At 40.2% G+C, this 25,539-nt stretch overlaps 2 protein-coding genes across 8 annotated transcripts in view; both read right to left on the bottom strand.

The window, feature by feature from the left end:
• The window catches only part of clcn1b (chloride channel, voltage-sensitive 1b), a 33,389-nt gene extending 21,373 nt beyond the window's left edge, over window positions 1-12,016 (bottom strand). The window contains exon 1 of the mRNA XM_024804308.2: window positions 11,531-12,016. Coding sequence (XP_024660076.1) covers window positions 11,531-11,581 — 51 coding nt within the window. The 5' untranslated portion in view covers window positions 11,582-12,016. The remainder of the gene's footprint in view (window positions 1-11,530) is intronic.
• Window positions 12,017-13,066: 1,050 nt separating this feature from the next.
• On the bottom strand, window positions 13,067-24,042 carry casp2 (caspase 2, apoptosis-related cysteine peptidase). Of its 7 annotated transcripts, none has more exons than XM_076890060.1 (13): window positions 23,746-24,042; window positions 23,141-23,305; window positions 21,224-21,394; window positions 21,054-21,128; window positions 20,689-20,871; window positions 20,403-20,472; window positions 19,877-19,968; window positions 19,442-19,624; window positions 18,759-18,887; window positions 18,553-18,643; window positions 15,312-15,500; window positions 14,826-14,929; window positions 13,067-14,721 (listed from the first exon to the last, which is right to left on the bottom strand). In XM_076890060.1, the coding sequence occupies exons 2-13, from the start codon at window positions 23,288-23,290 to the stop codon at window positions 14,587-14,589; spliced, it is 1,572 nt and encodes a 523-aa protein (XP_076746175.1). In that variant the 5' UTR covers window positions 23,291-23,305; window positions 23,746-24,042; the 3' UTR covers window positions 13,067-14,586. The 7 variants fall into 7 exon arrangements, with proteins under 7 accessions (XP_076746175.1, XP_004550818.1, XP_004550819.1 ...); XM_004550761.3 differs by having other exon boundaries at window positions 14,826-14,935; window positions 15,300-15,500; window positions 23,746-23,930; XM_004550762.3 differs by having other exon boundaries at window positions 14,826-14,935; window positions 23,746-23,917.
• Between the last annotated feature and the right edge of the window lie 1,497 nt (window positions 24,043-25,539).

Here is a 25,539-nt window from a genome sequence, read left to right as displayed (position 1 = left end):
ACATTTAATTCATTATATGTAAACTGAGTAGCACAAAAGATAAAAATACAAAACTCCATTTAGGTTTACAGTGCCTCAAGACAATGAAAACAGCGAAATAAAACATTAAAAAACGCAGGTGTAGACCTGTGTGAACAAAAGAGTCTTGAGTCTGTTTTTTGAATGTTGGCACAGATGTTACTGATCTCAGGTCAGCAGAAAGCTTGGAACAGGACTACAGGAACTGAAAGCACTCTCAGCTAAAGAAGCAAAACAGAGAGGTGGAGTGTGCGGAGGAGCTTTGTGAACATGTGAGATTACCATCTAAGATCAAACAGACTGTCAGTCTCTGACTTTTTGGACCAACAACAATATTTCTGTCTTGTCTCTGTTCAGTTCTAAAAAGTTTCGAGACAACCAGCAGTTGATGTCATTAATGCAGCTCATTAGCTAATAAACAGAGGTCAGATCTTCAGAGGAAACTGATAGGTACAACTGTATATCATCTGCATAAGAGTGGTAGGATATATTATGATTCGTTATGACAGTACCAACTGGGAGAATGTAAATTTTAAAGTCTGTGAAGGTTCTCAGTCATCCAGGTCATCGTAGTCAAAGGAGCTTTCAAAGAAAAGCGTCTGGACTTCTTTAAGTTGCTTGAAGACGTTTCACCTCTCATCTGAGAAGCTTCTTCAGTTCTGGCTGATTGGGACCCAAACCCAATTTCACACCTTGGCTCAGGCAATTAGAGGATCATCAGGGGGTCCTTTTGTCCCTCTGTGGGGGGAAACTCCCGCTAGGTTTAAATCTGGGACTCTCCACCATTTGACCTTAGAACTGAAGAAGCTTCTTGGATGAGAGGTGAAACGGCTTCAAAAAGGTGTCCAACCAGTACTAGCAAGGTGTATCTAATGAAGTGGCCAGCGAGTCTATAAGCACATAGGAGGATCTTTTCCTATCACTTTTTTAAATACAGAATTTAATTTAATTTCACACAAATGTCTGTCCAAGTTGTGAACAATGGAAGAACATAGTGAGGGAGATCTTTATAACAGAGAGGATGATTTTGTCGCTGAAATCTAAAGGAGGCACCTTTTTACATGAAAGTGTGGGAGAAATGCAGGACTGAAGAGGACTCAGATGGTTAGGCACTAAGATAATATATTATGAAATGTTAGATTATTGTTTATAAATTTGTTCAAATTTACTGAATAAATAATTAACAAAGAAAAAAAAACCTCCATGTTTGTTGTTAGAGTTTTGTTCTGTTGTTCTGACGATGGAAACAACCTAGGTAAGGGGATTAAGTAAAAGAAATAAAACATATGACAAGAAAATAGAGCTGTGCTAAAAAGATATCGTACTGAAGAATTTTCTGCTGCAAGTAAAGATAAAACGGTCTCCACTCATGACACTGACATATCTTATTTTCCTTTCTTTGTCTACAACCTTAAAAATGAGGAATGAATCCGTCAGTGAGCTGTTTGTGATTGTTTATTGTCTGCACTACAAACGAATAAAAATGTTCTAATGTGAAAAAACATGTTTTTATTTCGGGGCAAACCAGTTTACCTTCACATTTTGCTGCTTTAAAGGCAACAAGAACTCACATACTTTTACAGTTCTTCAGTCTAGCAAAAGATCACAGAGGTCACTGCTGATTACTTTCTAATTTCACCGCCTGCAAATGTATCACACAAATAACAGTGACCTCTGTCATCTTCCGCTGTATGGAAGAACAGGGCAGGTAAACAAGCCGTATTTTCATACGTTTATTAAAAAAACAGCAAATATTTAACAATATGGTTTTACAATACAGGTTTCTTGATTTTATATGTCAAAGTACACAAATCAGTAAAATGATCAATCGGTAAAATGTTGGAAAAGAGAGCTACGAAAAGAAATAGAGATTCAAATTCAGTGCATGCATATGATCCAAAGTGAATTTTGAAGATTAGAGAAAGACAGCAGAGGGCTGTGTAATTAAGTCATGGCAGAGAAAACAGAAAAAAAGAATCAACCTCTGACGAGCTACAGCCTTCGGTCCTCGTGTCTTTACCTGGTTCTCATCACCTGTCTGTTGCATGATGCTGCAGCAGCTCTGTCTCTGTTCTGTCTCCGTGTCCTGCACTGCACGCAAATTCACCACTGCACTACACATTAGCACCAAAGCCCTAATCCATCAACATCATCAAACAGCCGCTGGCACCAGACAGCATCAAAACCAGGGACAGAAACAACAGGAACCTGTGCACTGTTCATAGAGAGAGAGGAAAAAATGTGACCTCTCATGCCCTGCCTCAAGGAAAAGAGAAAAATAACTGCAGCACAGTTGATGATGTCTTTCAAGCTTCTTCTTCCTAGTGTCTATCCTTGTTGAATAGGTGTGTTGCGTATGAACACGGCTGACAGATCATGACCATTGTTTAAAAGATAATACCCAACCCACTCCCAGATTGAGCCTGGGACCCATTTAACATAGTTAGACATTTTTTATTCTACACTTTCCCTCAGTTCAAATGAGATCCAGGTTGCCTTGAAGCTGCTGATGGAGCCTCAAAATGAGCCGAGTGACCTTCAGATGTCTGATAAGATTTTTTTTTCACTACCACACTGTGAACCTCAAACGAATTACAAATCTCATGTTGTGTAAATATAATCTTTAAAAGTAAATATCTTAACATATTCCTCTTGTTTTAAAGTAATTATTTTTAATTAACTGGAATTATTACTCAGCCAAATCCCACTTAAGTATAATTTTACTGGTCTTATCACTTTCACTAAAGAGGTTGTGTTTCTGGCAACGTTTGTATGTGTGTGTGTGTCATTCTGCCTGTAAACACGAGAGCTCGAAAAGAGTTTAATGAATTCTGATAAAACTTTGTAGGGGTGCAGAGGGGATCCATTAACATTTGGCTTACATTCACCAAAGTCTTCAAGGTCAACTTGAGGATTTATTGGTCAAAATTCTTAAAAGTGTGGTGTTTACTGTCAACATATAGAAAGTACTGTGTAAGGATTTAAAATATCATGCCACATTTGACCTCTGACCTCTCATTCAAGATCAACAGATCGATCAAAGGGATAAATCAGTGATTGCTGCTATTAATTATTTAATTAATTAATTAAGTTTTATATCATCTACATAGTGCAGTGGATGCACCTCCTTCTTCTGCTGAGTTTTATTTGTTTGCTTGCTCAAAATCTCAAAAAGTCTAAAATCTTTGTTGTTTCAATCTCTTTATCTTTGTGTTTTATGTTAGTTTGGGGTTTTTGCATTTGTCTTCATGTCACAATCAAAAACAAATTCAACAAGTGTGAAAAGTTTATTCAAAAATGTCATATTTGGGCATTTTTGGACTATTAATAAAGAGAAATTCACGATGTCACTTTGGGCTTTTAATATTTCTGTCACAAACTGAGCCGCAGCTCCTGCATTGTCAGAAAGTCACCTGACTGTGAAATGGTGAGACATAAAGACAAATAAAAGGTGAGAGCAAGCACGTCTCAGCAAGACAACAATGCCGACTGACAGCGTGAGAAAGACACTGAAAGCCGCGATTTATTAATGTCAGGTGACTTTGCTGTTTTCATCCCTCAGCCTTATGTTTACACTGTTTCGCATAACCTTGCATGTTCATTACACACCGAATCTCACAATCAATCATCATCAGTAACCACAGTTTGTCCAACTTTCACATACTTTTTGCACATTTTCTGTTGCCATTGTTTGGCTCCCAAATGTGGAATGACCTTCCCACTCCAAGTCAAGAACACAAGGACATATCCCTGCCTCTCCAAACTCCTCTTCCTCCTTTTCCCACACTTGTTTACTCTCCATGAGATTCCTGCGTAGCTCTCCTTGCTTTTTTCTCGTTAATCTCCGCGGACACACGGACGTAGCCAGGCGTTACTGTACGGTCCTGACACATCTCGTTATTAATTTCTCGCAAGAACCCGAGCTTCTACTGTTGTTCTTACTGCAAGTCTCACGGGATGAAGGAAATCGGAAAAATGTAAAACATCACTCCCTCGGGTTTGTTAAGACTAAAAGCCTGTATTCAAATTACGCCGGTGAGCAGTCGCGAGCTTTTAATTTGTTCATGGATCTGTTCTGTACGAGTTGGCTCGAACAAGATATTAAATATTGTAAAATAAAAGAAGCTTCAAGTGTAAACAAAACAAACAGGTTTGCAGAGAGAAAGAGAGAGAGAGAGACATGGAGAGAGAGAGGTTCAGTCACAGTGAGAGCTGCTGATAGATGCAGAGGTTGAAGGGCAGTGTGACATTGAGAGTTAATTAAAAAATACAAGCATATTCCTGTGTCCCTTGTGAGGGAGCACTGCATATTCATAAATATCTGTGTGTGTTTGTGCAGGTTTCTCAGCGCACAGAGTCTGTGTTTGTGTCTTAAATGAACATTACGTGTGTTTGTTAAGTGTGTGTGTGTGTGTGTGTGTGTGTGTGTGTGTGTGTGTGTGTGTGTGTGTGTGTGTGTGTGTGTGTGTGTGGTGAGGCCTTACAACAATATAGCCCTGTCCTGTAGCACAAGGTTAATGATAAAACCTGACCTGCTCACTGATGGACAGATCAGCAGATTACCCCCCTTACACACACACACACACACACACACACACACACACACACACACATCCCAGCTATCACACACACTTCCACGAGTGTCTCCATATGCATACACTAATTAGCCAGCACAATAACAATTCCATGCCTCATCCAAACACTGTTCAAGCTGTCATTTTCTAATTAAGGCAAATCGAGGCAGCCAAAAAACAAAAAAACAAACTGTGTCTTACATGCGAGACCACACTTCATGTTACCACCAAGAAATTCAGAAAAATCTAACCAGTGAGGCCATTAAATCCTATCTAAACCTGGTTCATGTTCAATAAATAAAGGCACAACATGAAATTTAAAGTCGGCGAAAAGAAAACGGAAGCTAGAATTCAATTACTTTTGCATACATGCATTTCATCTTGCAAAAGCAGTTCACTATTTAGGGAGGAAATAGTGAGCCTTACCAGAAACTGATCGATATTCAGACCTGTCTGAAAAGTATTGATGCGCTCCCTCATCTTCTCAGCTCTTCCTCCTGCTCACTGTCTTGCATGTGTCCAACACTCAGTAATGCCTTCTCTGAATATCTGTCTTACAACTGTCCTTCCCTGTCTTTGCCAGTGTGAGGGACACGTACCTGCTACCTGCTTCCATACAGTGAAAGAGTGTAGTGACTCTTAGGTGAGTGTGGGCGCACACACACACACTAAAAAGGGAAAGCAGCAGAGGTTAATACAGACACTTGAAGCTTGACAATAAATTGTCAGCAGCTCTTAATTCAGCAGGGTAGATTCCCAGTCATGCAGCCAATCTGGCAGATTCCAGCAGCAAGATCATAAATGATACCCAGCAGGCAGGATGCAAGCTCAAGGCATGAAAATAATACCTGCTGACTGAGAGAGGACCATAAATATATTAACATTGTGTATGGATAATGCTGCACTGCTCTTCAAGTGCCTTCAGCATGAATGGCATGCTTCACTAAAGCCTGGCTGAGCCCCGGTACAATGTGCCATATCATGTTTTTATTCCTCTGTTTCTGTACACAGAAGCCTTTTTTGGTGCCATTAATTAATGCTTAAGTTACATAAAAACATGATGTGAGACTTTACACACAGTAAACCTTACTGTAAAAGCACAAATTAGCTTCCTTTAATTATAAAATACAGCCTATAAAACAGTTTAATCTTCTATAAAATGTTCATTACAAACTCAAAGCGATTTCTTTGGTTTAAGTTGATGACCTCAGCTTCTGTTTTCCCAACTGTGGTACTTAAAATGGGTCAGTCTGGTGTTCTGTTCTGACCCAGCAATTCTCACGTGGTTTATGTGCCATTTGGGGAAGAGGCAGTCTGATTTGGGAATGTTGAGTTTGACGTGGCGATTTTATGGATTTATAAACTCTATAATTGTTATTCTGGATTAGTTTGTGTTTATGTGTTTACTCCAGCAATGCACTTCACAGATTAGTTAATAGCTTACTGTGAAGACACCTCTTGACTTTGTTGCATATGTGCTGCATGTTCTGCCACATGTGCTGTAGAAGGTGCTGATAGTATCGTAAACAATGCCTTTGGAAACACACTAAATTACCCCAAGTTATGGTTTTCTTTTCTCTTCTGTTTGGAGAAGCATACGCGTTTTTGTACACATATTGCACAGATATGAACTGTGATGCCAGTATAGCCGCGATAAGCCGTGGATATCAGTCGGCTTCTATTTTGGGGAGCTGATGATTTATGATCCCAGCAGGAAGCAGTTTGTAATGTTCTTGAGATCTGGCAAAAACAAGAAACGTCAGTCAGTTTGGAGGGCTGTCGGGTTGTATTTAACTTGAACTGTGGTAGTATAGGATCCCCTATCATCACCAGCAACTACAGTTAGCCCTGCACTTTTATTAGTAGTTATTATTTTACCTGTTTGTAAGAAATATTTCACTTCATATGTGTAGTAGAAGACAGAATCCAACCACTCTTCTTTGCACAAGCATGTCCCAAAAAAAGACAGATGAAAGCAGATTTTTAATAGAGAACTAATGCACATCAGTCTGAAAAAATATTAAGCCGCTGTGAGTGTAATGGATGGCCTTCTTTTTCCTGATGTAAATATTTCAGGTATCACTCAGTATTTTGGGTATTTTATTCCTTATTAGAGAGGAAATTAGTGGAAAGAAGAGACGTGGTGGACTGACACTTTGACATAGTCTGACTGTGGCTTAAATCCTTAATCCCGCCCCCTTTGATATCAGTTTGATTCATTGTTTAACATTTATTATTTGTTTACATTTGTTCTCTTCTGGGCAGTCTAACAACTCTACATTTGTGATTTTTAAAGGGGACCTGTAATGAGTTTTTTTTTGCAGATGTTCATATATGGCTGAAGTTTCCTGTTGTCAGATCAACATATGTCCAAGCAATCACTGTGAACCAAAGGGTCAGAGTTCAAAATATTCAAAAAGCTTGGTTTCAGGGGTTATTTTCTACTCTTGTTAGGTGAGGGCTGTGTGCGGACAGGGATAGGACCCAAGGTGCAGACTCCAGAGACAGATGTGAACTCAAAACCGCTTTAATGTTAAACTCAAATATAACATAACTGGAAACAATCAAAATAAACTAACACCAGAGGACTGACAGAACACACAGCTTGGTAAACGGTAGATCACGACACAGACACAGAGAAACACAGGGCTTAAATACACAGAAGGAGCAATCAGGGAATGAATAACAGGAGGGAAACACAGCTGGGGCAAATCAGAACTGACGAGACAAAAGGAAGCGTAAACTGAACACACTGAGATAAGACAGAGACCTTCAAAGTAAAACAGGAAACACATAACACAGACTCACATGCAGGCACTACAGAGGGAACAGAGACGTGGGACCAGGGCAGACACAAACACTGACTGAACACGGGGATATAGGAACTAAGGATACACAGAGACGCGAACTAGACAAGGGGATACAGGTGATAGGGGAGACAGAGCAACTAAAGAAGACAGAGACATAAACCATAAGACAGAACTCAAAGAAACCAAAGACTAAAAAGTATAAATAATATAATAAACTCAAATACCCTGGGTCAACGACCCAGGCATCCTAACAACTCTTGGCTATGAAGTAGAGTGGATTTCCATAAAATCCCTTAAACAAAGGAGTAAAAGGGGCTAAAACAGCTTATTTCAGACAATAGTTGAACACTGGAGCGACATCAAAGTCCGGTATGAGTTAATCAAGGCTTATTGTGACTGAATTATGCAAAGCTACCCTGAATCTGAAATTAAAAATACAAAGTTGGAAAAAAGTACAATGGGTTTCTTTTAAAACTGATATATTAATAGAAATGTATTCATTTATTAGACAGAAAGCGTTTAAGTACCAAATTCCCACGAGTCCATTTTATGGAAGTTTGTTTTTGGGTTTATCTGAAAAGCTCAAGTTATGCATCTTGAAATTCAGAGTAATTAACTCAAAGTTGTAGTAAAATTTCAACATTAAAAAAAAGAAATTTAAACAATCCAGTGGTGGCAACAAGCTTTCATATTTTCAGTCACCAGCAGTATTAAATGTTCTATTTCTTGTGATTTTGGCTCCACTCTCCATAAGCAACACAATGTTTTATGATTTTCCACTTTCACACACCCATAAAGGTACCGTTACAGATCAGAAATCTGCGTTTATGAATTTCAGAAACACAAAAAGTTACTTTTTTGTCTATTTTTCCAAGCGGTCTCTCTTGCATCTGGACTCTTTGGAGACCTTTCACCTTTCTGCCTCACTCTTCACCCTCAAACTTTCCCGTTCACCAACCCTTGTCCACGTCCATCCAACCCCCCCACCCCTGAGGTGAAACCTTACTCGTCGATAAATTTAGCAGCAGTGTGATCCAACGTTCACTGACACACTTCTCCCCAGTTCTCCCTCTGCCTCTCTCTCTGACGCTGTTTGCCTCTCTTTCGGGCCATCTCTCCCAGGAGGCTTGTTGAACAGACAGATGGAAGGCTTTAACCTTTACACAAAACAATAACAAGCTATTGACACTATTTAGCAATGTGACATTTCACCTTTATGCTATGGAAGTAACATCCAACTGTTTAATTATTACATTAGAACTACCCCTGTAATTGAAAAAACGTGTCCGCATTATCGTATGAAATTTAATGGCTTAATCGTCTACATTGCAGTCATTCCAGCCCACGGGACATTTGGCAGGTGAACGTTATCCCTTTTAGTAGCCTGTAACATTTGAGACTTATGGGATCTATTTCACTGCTGTTGACATTCTCACAGATTGAGACTCGTCTCCTCACACAACCTCGCTTTTAACCTCATCCATCACATCAACTGTTACACACAACCAGATGTAAAAAGCAGGCACAAATATACACTGTGTGTGTGTGTGTGTGTGTGTGTGTGTGTGTGTGTGTGTGTGTGTGTGTGTGTGTGTGTGTGTGTGTGTGTATCTTCACAAGCAGCGATTTGCTCTTGTCACTGTGGAAACGTCTGTCAGTGTGACAAGAGTCCACAGAGGGAGCTTCCTCTTTGGGAAAGTGAAGAGTCACCAACAGTTGTGTGATTTTAAATTAATAAACACTACTCTGCAAGGCCAGTGAGCATTAATTTTTGTGGGTGGATAATTTAAAGATCCATCACTTAAATGTCATTAAATATCACAGAAAACCAGATAAACAAAAAAGAAACTAAATTAATTCAAATCTTTTATTAGCTTTTGTCTAAAGTTGAACTTTTCTAATTATTATATTGGTATTTTTAAACTTCTCCATATTCTCTACCCTCATTGGACTGACAGTGCAAGTCTTTTGGTGTTGCCTGGGCTAAACTGTTGACTACACCTGATGAGGTGTGGATAAAGACATGCCCGAGGCCAAATTGAAGGGTGGACAGCATTTCTTTCCAGACATCCTCATGATCTCTTCACTGCCTTTTTAAAAAAGATTTTTTAGCTGAGATTATTAAGCAATTTAACAGAAAACCCATAGGTTAGTGGTTTCCACATTCACAGAAGGGTCCCTGGTTCAGTCCCAAATCCTTTTGGTTTAAGGAAATGCATTTGGCGTAAAAATCTGCCAAATTAAAAATTTGGTGCTAACTGTATTGGCGAATCATTGCGAATAAGGAAGCAGCTTAAAATTGCTTTTATTCCTAAAAGCTCTGGTCAGTCCGCACACTTTTGTGCCAGGAACCTCCAGAAACCACTGCCAACCAGTTGGGGAAAACACATTTTTCCAGGGCAACCAGTGTTTGGTCCATAGCTCGAGAGTAATCTGCGCATGAGGTCACATGAGAAAAAGAAAAAAAAAAAAAAGAGGTCACACTTTTGCTTGTTATGAAAATGTATAAATCAGTCGACTGGTGCCACTAAAATCTTTCGTCACCTAGTTTGTGTAATTTGTGAAGAACCAAATCATGTAAGTGAATGAAAACTAAACATTAACCTTCTGAGGGCAAAGTTACTTTTTTTTGTAATACGGCTTCATTCATCACACAATCCTCTAAAGCAAAAACTGACCCTCGAGTGCTGTTTGAACATCATTGAAAGGCTTGTTGTGAATTAAGTTGAAATAACAGTTATATGTGATCTAAAAGCAAATCTCAGGCGTAACATCAACACTTACTGCACCTAAAAACAAGCACTAAAAACAGACAGTCATCTTCAGTTTAAGGCACCAGTGTGAATCTGTGAACCAGCCAAACTAACCACAGGAGAGTTCTCCTGATCAATAAACAAATTATATCAGGACGATCTATTAACAGCTCTGCACATAAAATCCTCTGATCCTTCAAGGCTCGAATTTCCTCTCACGCAGACACAGCTTTCACACCTGAGAGATGTGTGACTTCACAGAGACATTAAGCTTGTAAACAGCGTGATTTAATTAATTGTCTTATTTATATCTGACTTGTGCAGCACCAAGGGACTGAAGGAGGACCAGGGATTTGGGATTTGCTCTGGACAATCGTCCATCTTCTCAAAGGCGAAGAGGAAGACGAGCAGAAGGACGGACTGACACACTGCTGTTGCTCCTCCGCACTTGATCAGTTACATGAATATACACAGCCCAGCTGCTCCAGCCTCAATTGCTCATTGTCTTGTCTCAAACTCACAATCAGCTCTGCAGAAAAGAGCATGCTGAAGCTGTTAGTAATCTATGACCACAGCAGAGAAGAGAATAAAAATGCTAAAAAAAAAAAAGAGTCAATAGTGGCTAAATGTCACCAGACATCTTGAGATGCTCCTGGGAGGAATGACTATCATTCTGGATAAGCATTTAAACAGATGAACTGGAGGATAAAGTGACATGACTTCATCTCACCACGTACATCTAACCTGTCTGCTCCGGTTTCCTGTATATAGGTATTTATATCCACCGCCACATGTAAACAGCAATGACTTTACAAGGCATCAGAAAGAAGATGCACATGAGTCGCAAAAGAAATGTAAACGATCGAGGGTTTTTTCCATTTTCCCAGGGATGACTTTCCATTTATCGCCTTCACTCAGCTGGTTGAGGCGTGGGCGGTGAGAAATTGTACAGACTGTTCGTGTCTATCCGAGCTGCAGAAATAAAGTTGACATGAAGTTGCATAAATCTTGTTCGAGAAGAAAAGACAGAGTTGGGGTGGGTGGGGGGAGGATGAGAGCGGAGATGAAGATTATTGATTTAGTAGGAGAGCACGAGGAGGACTTTGTATGATGGAGCAGAGAAGCATGATGGGTAGAAAAAGTAGGCGTAGGAGAGAAGTAATGAAGGCTAGACCAAAAAAAAAAAAAATCATTAAGAATGAAGAACGGTTAAAAAAAAAAGGGTTTGAAGAGAGGAAGTGACAGGTGAATTGATGGAAAGATGAGAGAGAAGCAGGTGTGATGGCAGAACAAGAGAAACGAGGGAAAACCTTTGGAAGTTAAAGATAGGACAGCATACAGGCAGGCAAGTAAAGGAAGATTGGGAAAGACCTACCAGGGTCTGTTGGTATCTCAGAGCCTTCCTTTGCGATGCATCTGCAGCCATTGACACGCTGTCACTGATCCAAAAATAATCTCGCTGGACACCCCAGCATTTCTAATGGCGTGGGCAACAGCAATGCCACACACACATACACAAACACACACACACACGCTGCCTTATTGTATACCCACTTCACACCAGGTCAAAAACACCACAAAAACATCTAAAGTTTCTCAGTCTCAAACACACTCATTGCATAGAGATAGTCCGTAAGCACAGGTGAGGTCCATCCCGAAAGCGCCTTTCTCCAGATGACCCACAGTCTAAGAGCCATCCAGCTCCACCGCAACACCGACAGACACAGACAGAAATCAGAAAGGCAGACAAAGCAGAGCAAAGCCATCTGATGAGGCAGTGAAGGACACACTGCTTTCCTTTATTAGAACTGCAGACACCTAATAACACACACACACACACAACTTGTTGCCCTAAGCAGCACCCTCCCTGCCAGACGGCCATTAGGTGTGTGTGTTTGGATGGCCTGTTCTTGTTTGGACAGGAGTGTTGAGAGGGGTGGTAGTTGGAAGGATCCCCCCCCCCCCCCCCCCCCCCCCGCCCCAACATAGGGCTGCCCCTGCAACGTGAGCAGGAAGGTGCACATGACACCCCTATGACAGCCCGCACCTATTCAGCCAATGCCGCAAGGCAATCCCCGTAACACTCACATGCTATGGCAGCCCTCTCTTAGAAGGAGGGGGAAAGAAAAAAAAATCACCCCTAGACACACCCCCAATAGCAAGAGCTCAGCTCATACTGATCAGCTCTGCACAGGCTCCAGGTACCAAGAGGATAAGCGAGGAGGTGAATTTGTGCTTTACATCGGGCCTTTGGTGTGCTCAGCCAACATCCCATTCAAGCAACTTTAAATTAAACATCTCTAGTTCACTGGCGGGTTTCTCCTCTGGTTCCTCCTCCTAACCCATTGACACCGGCAGCTATTATGACAACCACAAAGGCACAGGCAGATCCCCCCCTAACCCAGCCCTGCTTTGTGGCCCACACGCTAATGCATAACAGCCTGATCTCACAGCTATACCGGAGGCCAGGGAGAAATGTGTTACACAGACCACCGGCGTGTGCGTGTATGTCAAACGAGAATGATTGTGGACAGCTGGCCCGGGGGGCTCTATCTGATACACTAAGAACATTATCAGTGGGTGGCGGGCAGTGTGAGAGATGTGTACGTTGTCCCGGTCGCAGCACGACCTGAGCACAGCGGAATAGTGGGGAGCCAGTTATACTATACCTGAGAACGGAGGGGGACAGGCTGAACGCCGGGAACAACACACACAAACACAGCAACAAGGAGGATCAAATGGAGCGGAGCATGCACAGGAGCGGCAACAGTGTACATTTGAGCAGAGGGCCTTGACTTTACGGATGCAACGTGATCTAAACCTGTGCATAAAAGCTGTCGTTGCAGAAAATGCAATTACAAACTGTTAAGGTTCAAAATATTGGCTTTAAGAACAAACACAGACATTTTTTATTGTTTAAAACCCACAGCCTTTTATTATACTCAACATTTGGCAGTAATTAATATTGAAGTCTCTCCTGCCCCCTCCCCACCCTACATCACATCACCCTACAAAGCACTTCAGCAGAGTTTGGCAGCAAAACGTCTCATTCTACAGGAAAACTATCCTCTTATAACAGTCCAATCTTTTCCTCTCTTAAGTTATGTTTCTTAATTATTAAAACTAAAACCTAAGTGGAGTGAGCACGCTTCAGACCAGGGTAAACTCTGCTAAGACCGCCTCATACACAGGATCTTTAAAATCATCCCTTTACTGATAGTTAACAATCAATACTGTTTCAACCACTGTGCCCCTCACTGCAACACTGCTGTAACTAAAACATACTTTGCCTGGTCAGTTTTCTTTTCTTTCTGGGAACCATAAATTCTGGAGCAGCTTTCAGAAATACTTTGTTTGGAGGTGTGCCAGAGACTTATAATATGCTATGAAAGCAGCACCATGGTCATAAACTTATCCAACACATCATCCTCAGCTGGCACAGGCTTTTTTTAAATGGAAGACACTTTTTTATGTGTTGTGCATCGATTATAGTAAAATACAATGGCGAGACTGACTAAATATGCAGCTCCTATGCAGGAACAAACACTACAAGTAAAATGTGTAAAGGTCAGAGTTCATACTGTCTGTAAGTGACCCTACATGTAGCACCAGACTGCACTCCACCACCCTGACAGAGAAATTTACTAAATATCAGTAAATGTCAATTTAAAGTGAGAAGATAAACTTCATACTGAAGCTGCCCTGTAGGTGTTGTTCTTTTCATAAGGCAAACTATGTGAGGAAAAAAAATCATATATTTTAATTTAATAGTTCAAAAACTCTATTGTTTAATTTTAAACATAGCTGTCTGTAACCATGGCTGCCATGACAATAAAGCTCTTCTTCAACTGAAGGAGATGTTAATATTGACGAAATCAAGATGCTGAAATGCATTTTGCTGCGCTGCCCCCTGCCTGTCACTTCGTTAATAACAAGAAATGCTCATAACATTTAACATACATTATGTACAAATATAAGAATGGGCCTTACAATCCTTATAAAAAGAATTCCATACAAAATAAAGCCACAAAAATAGATCTGTGTACAAAATACATTTTAAAAAGAGGCTTGTGAAAGCTCAAAGTAGCTGTGCAGTTTGACTGCAAAGGATTAACATCTAAACCCTCTAACTGGCATAGACACAGACACACAAATATATACATGAGCACATTGTATGCCAATAGGTTGCCCATTTCCATGTACATGTAGATTAACAGAAGCTCGCTCCTTTTTTCTTTCCAGGATTTGTGTATATGTGTGTGTGCTTGTGAATGTCTAGTGGTTTGAATGGACAAATTAAAACCACTAGACATTTGGATGTCAAGTTGTAACAGGGGGGAATGTGTGAGTGTGTGGTGTGCAATAAACAGCTGTGATGCCCTTACTCCAGGCTTCAATACAAGGAATGATCTGTGTGTGTTAATGTGCATATTAATACTGGGGCTGGTGTTTGGGGAAAAAGTAGAGGTCTTTGCACAATGAGCTGGTGAACTCTGACATTTCTTTGCAGCGGTGGTGGGCAGTACCTGGGGCGTAGCCCTCCCTCTCCTTAATACGACTGTTCACCTGGGAGAAAAAGAAAAAAAAAAGACATGTTGGTTTCAAAAATGTATTATATATCAAAATAGCAGTTTGTAATCTGCAACTGCAGTCTGAAAAAACATGTTTACCTGCACCAATATGTCCGCAAGGTGGGTGTCTCTGGCGTGGAGGCGGAGTGCTGAGTTGAGTTCCTGGATAAACCAGGATCCTCTCTTAGTGTTTCGCATGGCTGCTGTGCCTTGAGGAGGAAAAGATCAAACAGCAGAAGTGTAATACATCAAGATGAGACACAGAAAGACAGAGCGAAGGTGTTGTCTGGTAGAGCTTTACGTAATAAAGCTTTACATAATAAGAATCAATTTCAGATCCACTTTTGATTCGCTTGTGCACAAAAAAACCCTCTCAAGCAGAAATTTTAATTGCACTGCACAAAAAGCAGAAATAATGATTAGGGCCAAAGATAATTTAAAAAAGAAGAATTACAAAACCATTACTGCTGATCCCGATGGCCTCATTAGTTTTCCTCTTACACCAGTGTTTCAGTTAATGAATAAAATATCATATATAAACCCACCCCAGAATAACAAATTAGATAAACTTACAAATTCTCTGACCTTTGAGAGACGCAAAGCCACAGATCATGTCCGACCGCTGGGGAAGTTTAATCCTGGGTCTTCCTGTGTCCCCCCTCTGTCTGGAGTCTGCATCCCCCTGTCCCTCCCTGCCAGCATCCCGCTGTTCACAGCTTGGTGAGCACGTCCTCTTTGGCCCGTCTATCTGCTCCACGCCACAGTCCATCTCCTCTGGAAGACAAGTAAGTTTCAATTAGGCCCAAAAAGATCTAGCAGCAATATTATTGCAATAACTGGGTTGGATTACTGCAGTTTTTAGTCATTTGTCTCAAATATTCTTTAATAATGAATGCAACTGTCCACCAAAGGGGCAAAGCATTTTATTGACACTATAGGCCAGTGAAAACAAACCAAAGCAGAAGAGATTAAAACTGAAAGATTAAAAAATGCATGTGTGATTCAACGCTGCACTGTAACACCACCTGAGCAGACATAGATGGAGCAATGAAGCTGTGCCTGCTCAGTTAGCATGCTTCTCAAGCTGTTGCCCCAGTCTTAAAAAAGCTAAACAGCTTGAACTCAATGGGTTTCCTGCAGCTCTTTGATAAACTCAAGTATTATTCCAAAAGAATTCTGGAAAAAGTCTGAAAGCGAAGCTATCACTGGCATTTAGCATGAGCCCTGGTTGAAATGTTTTTCTAAACTTCTGAACGGCAGAAAACGAAGAAATCTTGCACTGAAATTTACATAGCACTTTTCTAGTCCTCCTGACTGCCCCCAAAGCACTCTACACCACAAGCCACATTCACACAGCACTACGCCGCAGGCACTTTGAAGCCTTTAGCTATCCATCCATCCATTTCTTTAACCGTTTAAAGGACTCAGGGTCACAGGAGAGCTAAATCCTATCCCGGCTAACATTGAGTGAGGAGTGGCATACACCCTGGACAGGTCTCCAGTAGGGCTGAACGATTATGGAAAATAATCTAATTGCGATTTTTTGCCCCAATATTGCGATTGCGATGCGATATGCGATTATTTTTTAAGGTCTTTGTCTTCTGTATTATTAAACAAAGACAAGCAATACATCATATAGTATGGCCAATACTATATTACATTAATTTTAAACTGTTCTTTCCTGGAAGACAGACCTCTGTTATGATGACATGAGGTGATGCATGAATTGATGACTGACATTTTTATTTAACTTCTTCAATCACAACAGTATATTTGAACATACACAATAGTTTATTTTTAGCTTACAAACATCTGAGCATAAAGTGCTGACAAGGAACCCTGGTGTAAACATTAAAATGAAAGTCAGTACAATGTGCAGATTGCAGAAATATACATAAACAAAATCAGTGGCTTTACCACACTCAGTTTTTCGACATCTGTGAACTACTAGACAGTCATTCAATTAAAAAATAATATTAAATAAATAAAACTAATAAATAAAAAATACACACATCTTACTGATCTCTGCAGTCAGTAACATTACACATAAAGTGCAAACATAATAGCAATTGTATAAACACACACACACAAACACGCCTTTAAAGTTTAAAGGCGTGAAATTGGACGGTCTAGTTCTGATTAGCGTCACCGCTGTCTCGGTGGAGTTTAATAAACTCGGCCGTCTGCTTCTTGCTATCTAAAATATAACCAGACACTGGTGTAAATTCTCGACTGTCTCATACTTCTGTTTAATAAGTTTTCTGTTTGACGTTTAGTCAGCTGTGTGAAAACCAAGGAGGAACCCACCCGGGGGATTAATAAAGTTTTATTTTATCTAATCTAATAACTTTAATCTCAGCCAAACCGATTTACTCACGAACAAACAAAACACTGAAAAAAGCCCAACAATAACATTTTTAGGTTGTCTAAGTGACTTATATATTACGTTTAACCCGAGCAGCGAAACTCCGCGGTGATCTGAAAATGATGTGCCGGGAGTTGTGCCGCTCTCGGCCGCATCAGTAACCCTCGAGCTCCCGGCTAGCTGTCGAGCTGGTGGGTAGCAGACGCCTCTGAAAACGTCGAAGCACTTTTGCAAATATGGGATATCTTGATAAACCGAGCAGATATTTGATGTTTACACAACTACTTTCTCGCCTGAAAATATTTTAAAAGTTTATTTTGTGACCCAGAAAGATTAGTATGAGTAATTTTAAAACTTAGTAGCGGCCGCCATTGTTGGAAACTGGAGTTTGGCTGGGCCGCGCTATGAATTCTGGGATATGGTAGTAATTTGGACAGCCTTCGGCGCGTCGCTGTGACGTAATCGGTCTACAAATGCGGCCTCAGGAGGATGCAGCCCATGAATTTGGACATGTCCAGAGTATAATCGCAGCCTTTGCGGTTAGAAAATTGCACTTGATCATGTCGCGATATTATCGCAAATGCGATATATCGTTCAGCCCTAGTCTCCAGGCTATCACAGAGACATTCACACCGGCGGCCAACTGGGAATCACAAATTCCACTAACGTGCATGCCCTAGACTGGTGGAGGATCCTGGGTTACTTGGAGGGAAAACCATGCAGGCACACAGAGAACATGTATATTCCACAAAACAAGGACCCTCTTGCGGTGACCTCACAGTGTTAACCACTGTGTTGCAAACAACGCTTACTTATTTTTCTTACTTATTAAGAAAAACTGGCAGTATACCAATGTATCCATGAACACTCTAAATAAGCAATATCTGAATTTCACTGAAGCTATTTCCAGAGCTGCTAAGCACATCTAATAGCCTTTCAGCAGCACACCTGTGTTGGGCTCTGTGTGCAGCGAGGGAGTGTGGGAAGTAATTAGGTTTGCTCCTGAGGGGTCTAAGGATCTGTCATGAGCATCACTGGGTGTGCAGTCAGGCCATAACCTCCGTCACAGAGACAGAACAACTGACTTGGAGCTTGTTAAGCCACAGATTCATTTTATTTTTATTGTGCTGAATTTGTTTGAAGTTTCATCAAAATATTATAAAGAAGATGAAAACTGACACAAAACTGAGATTTTGGCACAATCCACAGCTGGAACTGTAGAGTAAATGGGCGATTCTGAAACTGCCACCCACTGTGATTCTCTCAGTGGGCATGACAATGACAGCAGACAGCATCTGGCCATGTGAAGGGGAAGATTGGTACCACTATTTCATAATGCTGCACGGCTCTGAGAGATTTTACCCAGGTAGTTTCTCAGAACTGTGGACAGTGCAGTCCCCAGAACATGTTTACCGTATAATTCTTTTTTATTGCTGTGCTGCACAATCTCATTCATCTTACCTCCTCTGCAGGCCTGGATGAAAAACATCTTTGGTTTGTTTTGTAGAAGTGGACAGTGTGCATTGTCAAAGGCCTCAAACACCCAGTCCAACTGAAATTGACCAAGTTAAACACAATTAGCATTAAATGTCAGAAAAAAGCAGTTGAATCTTTGTTATTGAATGACATACCATACATCTACACAGTAAAGTGTCAGACAAACTGACCTGGAGGAGTTTGCCATCTGTACCGTACACTGCCCCTTCCACTCCGTGGGAGAGCAGACACACCACACAGCTGTCCACTGTCCGGTGCTCTGGCCGTCTGGAAAAGTTCTCAATGCAGGTCCTCATACCCTACACAAGAATACGAACAAGAACAAGCATCAGCATATGTGGTCAAAGTCAGCGTTAACACAAACGCAACAATCTTTCAGTCCAAATTTCATAGAAGCTGTATTCAAACATTTTCATTCTCACTAATGGAAACACTCAACTTAGGGTCTGACTTAAAGTGTGCAGGATGACACCCCCTCACTAGCAATGGATTCATTAGACCATGATGTGCAGTAAACAATCAGGTTCAAGGCAGGATATGTGCATCTGGACTTAAATTAATTAAACGTGAAGTGTGTTTACTTTGTGACAAACCTCCCACCTTCCTCAGACAGCAGTGAAAGTGGGCTAACCAGAACAAATCCTACATTAAAAAAACCTGTCTACACCATATCCCCAGTCTTTCTTAACTTAAACATTTCAACAAGTGACTTTCTCCAAACTGTGTCAGGTGAAGAGGTTGCTGAGGATCTAACATCTTCTTTTGTTTGGCCCAAACGTCCTTTCTTTAGGTTTATCAATAAATAAGATAAAAGTGTCACATTTCCAACATCCTGCAAAATCCATCATTTTACCTGAGCAGTGAGGTCTCTGTGCACAGCAACAATGTAATCCAGCTCTGTAAAAACCTTCCTGAGGACCTCATCATCCACCTCGCCACCTTTTCTAGGGTCAAGGTCAGGGGCAGCACAAGGGTCAAAGGTCACATTACTGATCACCAAGCCAAAACCACGAGGCGATGAACTCAACCTGTAAGACTGAATAAGAATGGAATGACCTATATAAGAAAATTCATACACAATAAGGTTTTTTGTTTTAATCTGTTTAAAACAAAAAACCTTAACAAAGTGACAAAACCCAAAGATTAAATTTGCAATTTTTATGCTTGTTACATAAACATAGCTAAATGCTGAAGACATGCATTTTTAGGCGGTCGCAGTAAATCCAAACAAAACTGAGCACCTTTGCATGGGCTCAACTGACCTGCTGATGGGAAAACAAAATCGTACCTGCTGGCAGCGGGAGAGGTAAAAGTCAGGTGTGCAGGGTAGGACCGGACTGTTGATGGGACTGTCAGCATCCAGACTAAACTCCATGGATTCTGCAGCACATACACACAAACAATCACAAACTAATACAAACTGAACTATTCTTAGTCCTCATCACTGAATGGAGTTGTCTAACAGCAGAGTATCATGTTGTCAATGAGTCATTCTTGGGGTGTGGTGCCTGCAGGTAGAGACAGTAGGTACCTGCTAGAAAAACAACATTTCTACACTTTTTTCTATGATGTGTGTTTATAACAGTTCAAATAATCAACAGAATAACAGGAGACTAAAGGCCTAAAGTGGTCAGTGGCTACAGAATGGTTTTTTTTGTGACATATATATTAAATTGTCTTAACAATGAACAACACATAAAGCCTTTTGTTGAGAAACAACTTCATGTCTCCAGGGAAACAAGACTGACAACAACATTACACACACTGAAACCCATTTTGAAATGAACGCATAGACGCTCTGCAGCACCGCTCACCATGTGTCCTTGCTCTCTTGGCTGCAATTTCCTCCTGAGTTGGAAGTGGAAGAGAAGAGTCCATAGACCTCTGAAATTTAAAATGATACACAAATTATTAAAGACAGACCGTACAAAAAAGATAATGAAGGATTTTGTTCTATACAGTGGAAGCAGCTGTTGTTTTTGTAGGAATATGACATCTGCAGTCCTAGATTAAATATTTGGGAAACTCCTGCCTGCCTTTCTACTTCAGGTGGGCCATCTGGATATATATAATGAGATGGATGCATTTTGTGATTCTCACATCTGTCTGCATATCTGCTCCTCGTTTCTTTGTCCTCAGTCTCTGTTTGTTCCTGTCCTCAGCCCTGACTGTGGGTAAGTCTCTGACTGATGACTCTGAGCCAGGCCAGCTATCTGATGCCTGGACTGGGAATGATGAGGTGCTGCTCACCTCATACATTTCCTCTCTGTCTTCTGAAGATGCCTGCCAAACGTCATGTTACTGAAGCTTACAATTCCCAAAATATTACTCTATATAATCTTAGCATTTATAATTAAAGAAAAATCTATTAAAGAGGCATGAAAGGCGTTCAATGATGCAATGATGTCTTCTACTTCAAAAATGCCAAGAGTGACATTGCCTTCGATAATCTTAGGCAAGCTCACCTCTCTCTTCTTTTTTGTTCTTTCCATAACCAGCTGCCCTGCCTTCTCCTGTGGCTCCTCCTCAGGCTGAAAACTCTGTGAGCAGAAAGCAGTCTAAGAACTGCACTAAATCTGCTGTTTATACTGCTGCTGTGCGACATGTGTATGGTTGATGTCAAGTACACACTCACATCTGTGTGTGTCTCTCTGCCATCTTTCTCTGGTGATTTTATGAGCAGGTCGTAGAGGTGTTTCTGTTCAGTATCTTGAAGAGCTGAGCAGAAACTGCTGAAGGCTCTGGGTCCACGTTTTGGTAAGAGTAGAAGCAAACGCCAGCTGCGTTTCTGAGACGTTTGCTCTGCCTGGAGTAGAAGAGATCACATCGGAAACATAAAATTTACTAACAATGAATTAATTAAAAAATACATTTGGTTTTACTTTTTTTTCACCTTCTCAACATTATAACATTTGATTGTGAATTCATCCAGACACCTTAAACTTTAGATGTTTAAAGGTGGTCCTCAGACAGGACAGTCGGAAGTAAAGATTTCAACCTTGAGGGATTAAATCAAAACTTTCACAAATGCCTTTTCCACCAAATATAAGCCTGTTCTATGTTGATGCCTTTTGAGAAACAGCCGACAATTTGAAAGGTTACTATGCTGTAATTATTAGAAGTTGCAGTAAAATCATGGCAGACACAAACTATTTATTATGGCATCTCCTCTGACATTAGCCTGGCAATTTGTGGTGCTGTGCCAGTGCCAGCTTTCTGGCATTAGTTCTAGATTGGTAACCAGCATTGTGTCGGTGGAAAAGGGATATTAATGTCTCTGAAGGACGTTGCCCTGTGGTTCCCAGCTGGTTTTCTCTGGTAAACCTCTAAAATAGTAAGATCCCTAAGTCTTTGGATAGTGACACACTAGACTCTCCAGTCTAGACTTTCAGTTTAAATGCATAAGGTTTAGCAAAAGTATTTTGTTAATAATTTAGGAAAGCAGACATTTCTTGCATTGTTACACATCTTTCACATGCTTGAAGTATTTAGAACAGGTGTGGCATGTTCCCTAATTATTTCAATTACCAAATCAAAATAATAAAAAGCATGTAGAGATTTTAAGTGCTGACTTTGCAGTTAGTCTATATATGCATCCAATGATAAATAAATATGAAGGGTTTTATTAGGCTGTAAAAACATTACATAGCTATTAAAAAAGCTTGCAGAATGACAGAATTAAAATGTGTTCAATTTTCATAATTATATTTTCCATTTCTGTGAGTCCGCTCAGGTCTGAATGAAGTAAATTTTGTCATCAGATGGGGAGCGTGAGTGGCCACGTGGACAGCCACGTGCCCGCCTGCATTTTGTGACTATGCAGAATCATCTGAGGAGAATTTACATTACAGTGAACCAACTATGTAAATACCTGAGGTGACGGACTTTAAAGAAGAATAAGAGTATACAGTTCGATTATACTTAACTAGAAAACCCAAAACTTCTCTGGGACAGATAAACCTAATTAAAGTGTACCTAAATCACAGCACAGAAGATAAAGGCCTCATTCAAAGCACAACTACTCATCACTGAATAGGCAGTGTTGATAATTTGCTGTGATAATAGATGTAGAAGGATCCATCAATCACATCATGACTGCTTTATTTCTAATCAAAAGCGTTAGCATGCTGAAAGAAAAATATTATACTATCCTATAAACTATATCACTCTCGAACTTTATGGATTTGACTGTGAGAGATCTTTTTAATTGTAGAATTAATCATCTACTTTATTAACTACCTATCTAACTCATGTTTTCTCTGCCACTGGAGCCTATACTAGCTACCAGAGTGCAGAAATGGTGGTAGTTCCTGTAAAACTGCAGGAAACATTTCTGTAGTCACCTTTTACTTAACAGCTATTTCATGGGAGGGTTAGAGGTTCTGACTCCCACATACATTTAAACCACAAGCTAAAAACTGACCATAACCTTCAGCAAAGTTGCTGACAGCCAAGTTAACTTCAATTTAAGCAAACTGAAGGTAACTCAAAGTCACATAACTGTTAAGAATCAGCTGTCTCACTGTTAATATAGTAGTTATTATCCACATACCATAATGCTCTCTGCCATGCTCTCCGTGAGGATGTCTTCTGCCTGCAGTGACTGTATGAGCAGCTCATCCACCACCAGCTGTCTGCACAGGATAGCTGAGTTTCTTCGGAGAGCCTGCCTGTCCCGCTCCATCATGCCACACTCCAACATTTTTCCCCTCAAAAACTGTATCCAGAGCAGGTAACAAGATACACGAACATTGTGAACAATACAAGCATATGGACGTTTTTGTCCAACACTGGGAACAGTCACTTTATTAGCTTGGCTCCTCAGTTACACCCTTATAACAAAATACAACACAAGCGATAACGTTACCATGAGGCACTCTTTGAGCCAGCAATAATAAACCAGTAACAACAGAAGCTGAACAATACAATGGTAAACTCAGTAAAGTATCTACCAAATAATAAGATAAAGAGGAAAAATAATGGAAGTATAATATTAGCAATGTAAGTTTACTATGCTGAGTTACAATAAAAGAGAAGTTACGCTAATCTAAATGGTGTTGGGTGATGGTGATAAACGCTAGCTAACTAGCTAGCTAACTTCGACTTTCTCTGCACTGAAGTGGGTTTAATATGACTCCCCGCATCCCCACTACTTACCTCTCTTCTGTTCCTGCAACAGACTATCAACACACCCTAAAAATGAGCAAAATGTCTCCGTAAGTCCCTTTACTAAACGCAAACTAACAGCATCCCGTCTACAAGCCACAGACGAACTTCCGCGGGGTAAACAGACCATCAGACTCTTCGAGTTTGATTCTGACCAATGAGAGCGCTGTACAGTTTGAGTGGCGTTTCAGTGAACCAATCGTTTCTTCTTTTCTTCTTAATGGCATCTTAACCGTACAGTAAACTGCTGTGTGAACAACAGAAATAAGGGTATTTTGAATTTGAATCTCATTTCAGTTAATAAGTAACCAATTGATAAGAAGGCAGGCACAAAGGCCTCTCGAATAGAGAGCTATTTAAAAAGGAGGAGTGTAAAGACACTTAAAGGTCACATATTTGCAGCAGGGTTGCTGCACACTCTCTATATGCTCATTTAAAGCTGAGGAGCACGAGCCAAAGAATTTCATTATGGATAAATGTGGCTACACTGTTTATCTGTACATGACAATAAAACTTGAAACTTGGGTTTAAAATTTGAGTTTGTAAATGAGCAATGGCAGGATAAGTTGTAATGTAAGGTCCTGCCTCCAGTTACAATCTGATATTCAAAACAACCTGATGTCAGTTTTTTAGTATAAAGGGGAAAAACAAGCTCCATTGATATTTAACAAATGTTAAAATACCAAATAATAAGAACTAAGAAATAATGAATTTATCCCAGATTTGGGAAATTCTTTTGTTATAACAGTTCTGTTATTACAGTTCTGTACTTTTTCAAACAAACAAACAAAAATACAAAACTTGCTTCTAGCCACAACAAGAGGAACAGGAAATTTTGAAATATGATAAGGAAATTGAGACACACGTTTGCAGTGAGGGGGAACAAAATAAGTGTGGGACACACTAATGATAAAAGGTAGAGTGGACTTTAATCATACAGGGTGACAAAATGTGGTATGAAATTATCAGTCCGTAAGAGGAGGTGATTTGCTGCCTGTCCAGGAAGTGGTGCAGAAGGTGGTCATGATTGATAACAGTTTGCTCAGTGACTTCCACCACAGCTTCAGAAGTGTCCAGTTCAGTGGAGGTGCATCTTTTTCTGTCAGTCATATCCCTTATACTTGAGTACTCTATGCTTTTCACTCAACCATGATTACTTGATAGCTAAACCTATCTGTTTAGCTGTTTAAATATATAAAATTGACATTTTAAACAGAGCATTCTTGTATACATTGCAAAGTTTGTGTGTGAAAGGAAGCCACCTGTTTTCCTTTTTAAATTATTCTTTAATGTTTGCCATTGCAGTTCCCTCAAAGAGATATTTCACTTAAATGTCATAGCTTTATTTGAGCTGGTGATTGAAATTTAGAAAGTTAGTCCATCTGCTCATGAAAAAGCAATACTCAGAATAAAGTTTACAATTTTGAATCCAAATTGTTGTACCAGAGGTTTCTTTTCTTCTTTCCCAGTTCAGTAATAATATTACAAGCTCCAACGTTGAGAACCATGAACTAAAATAATAATTAGTGCAATAAAACCATACTAAATAAATCATTTTAATGAATAAAATATGACGAATCACATAAAACTAATGGAGGAACATTTCTGGTACAATTTATTCTTACTGGGCGTATTTTACAATAAGGCATCAGAGTTACACACACATTATGACAAACACAGAGACAGACAGCAACCATTAATGCATTAGAACCAACAGGTGAGTGCTTTGCATTGCATGTATTCCTGCCTTTCTGTTTTTCTCGCTTTCTTACTTCCTTTTCCATC

Source organism: Maylandia zebra, linkage group LG11, assembly GCF_041146795.1.
Source record: "Maylandia zebra isolate NMK-2024a linkage group LG11, Mzebra_GT3a, whole genome shotgun sequence".
Classification (NCBI taxonomy): Eukaryota; Metazoa; Chordata; class Actinopteri; order Cichliformes; family Cichlidae; genus Maylandia; species Maylandia zebra.
This window is presented reverse-complemented; position numbering and strand designations above follow the sequence as displayed.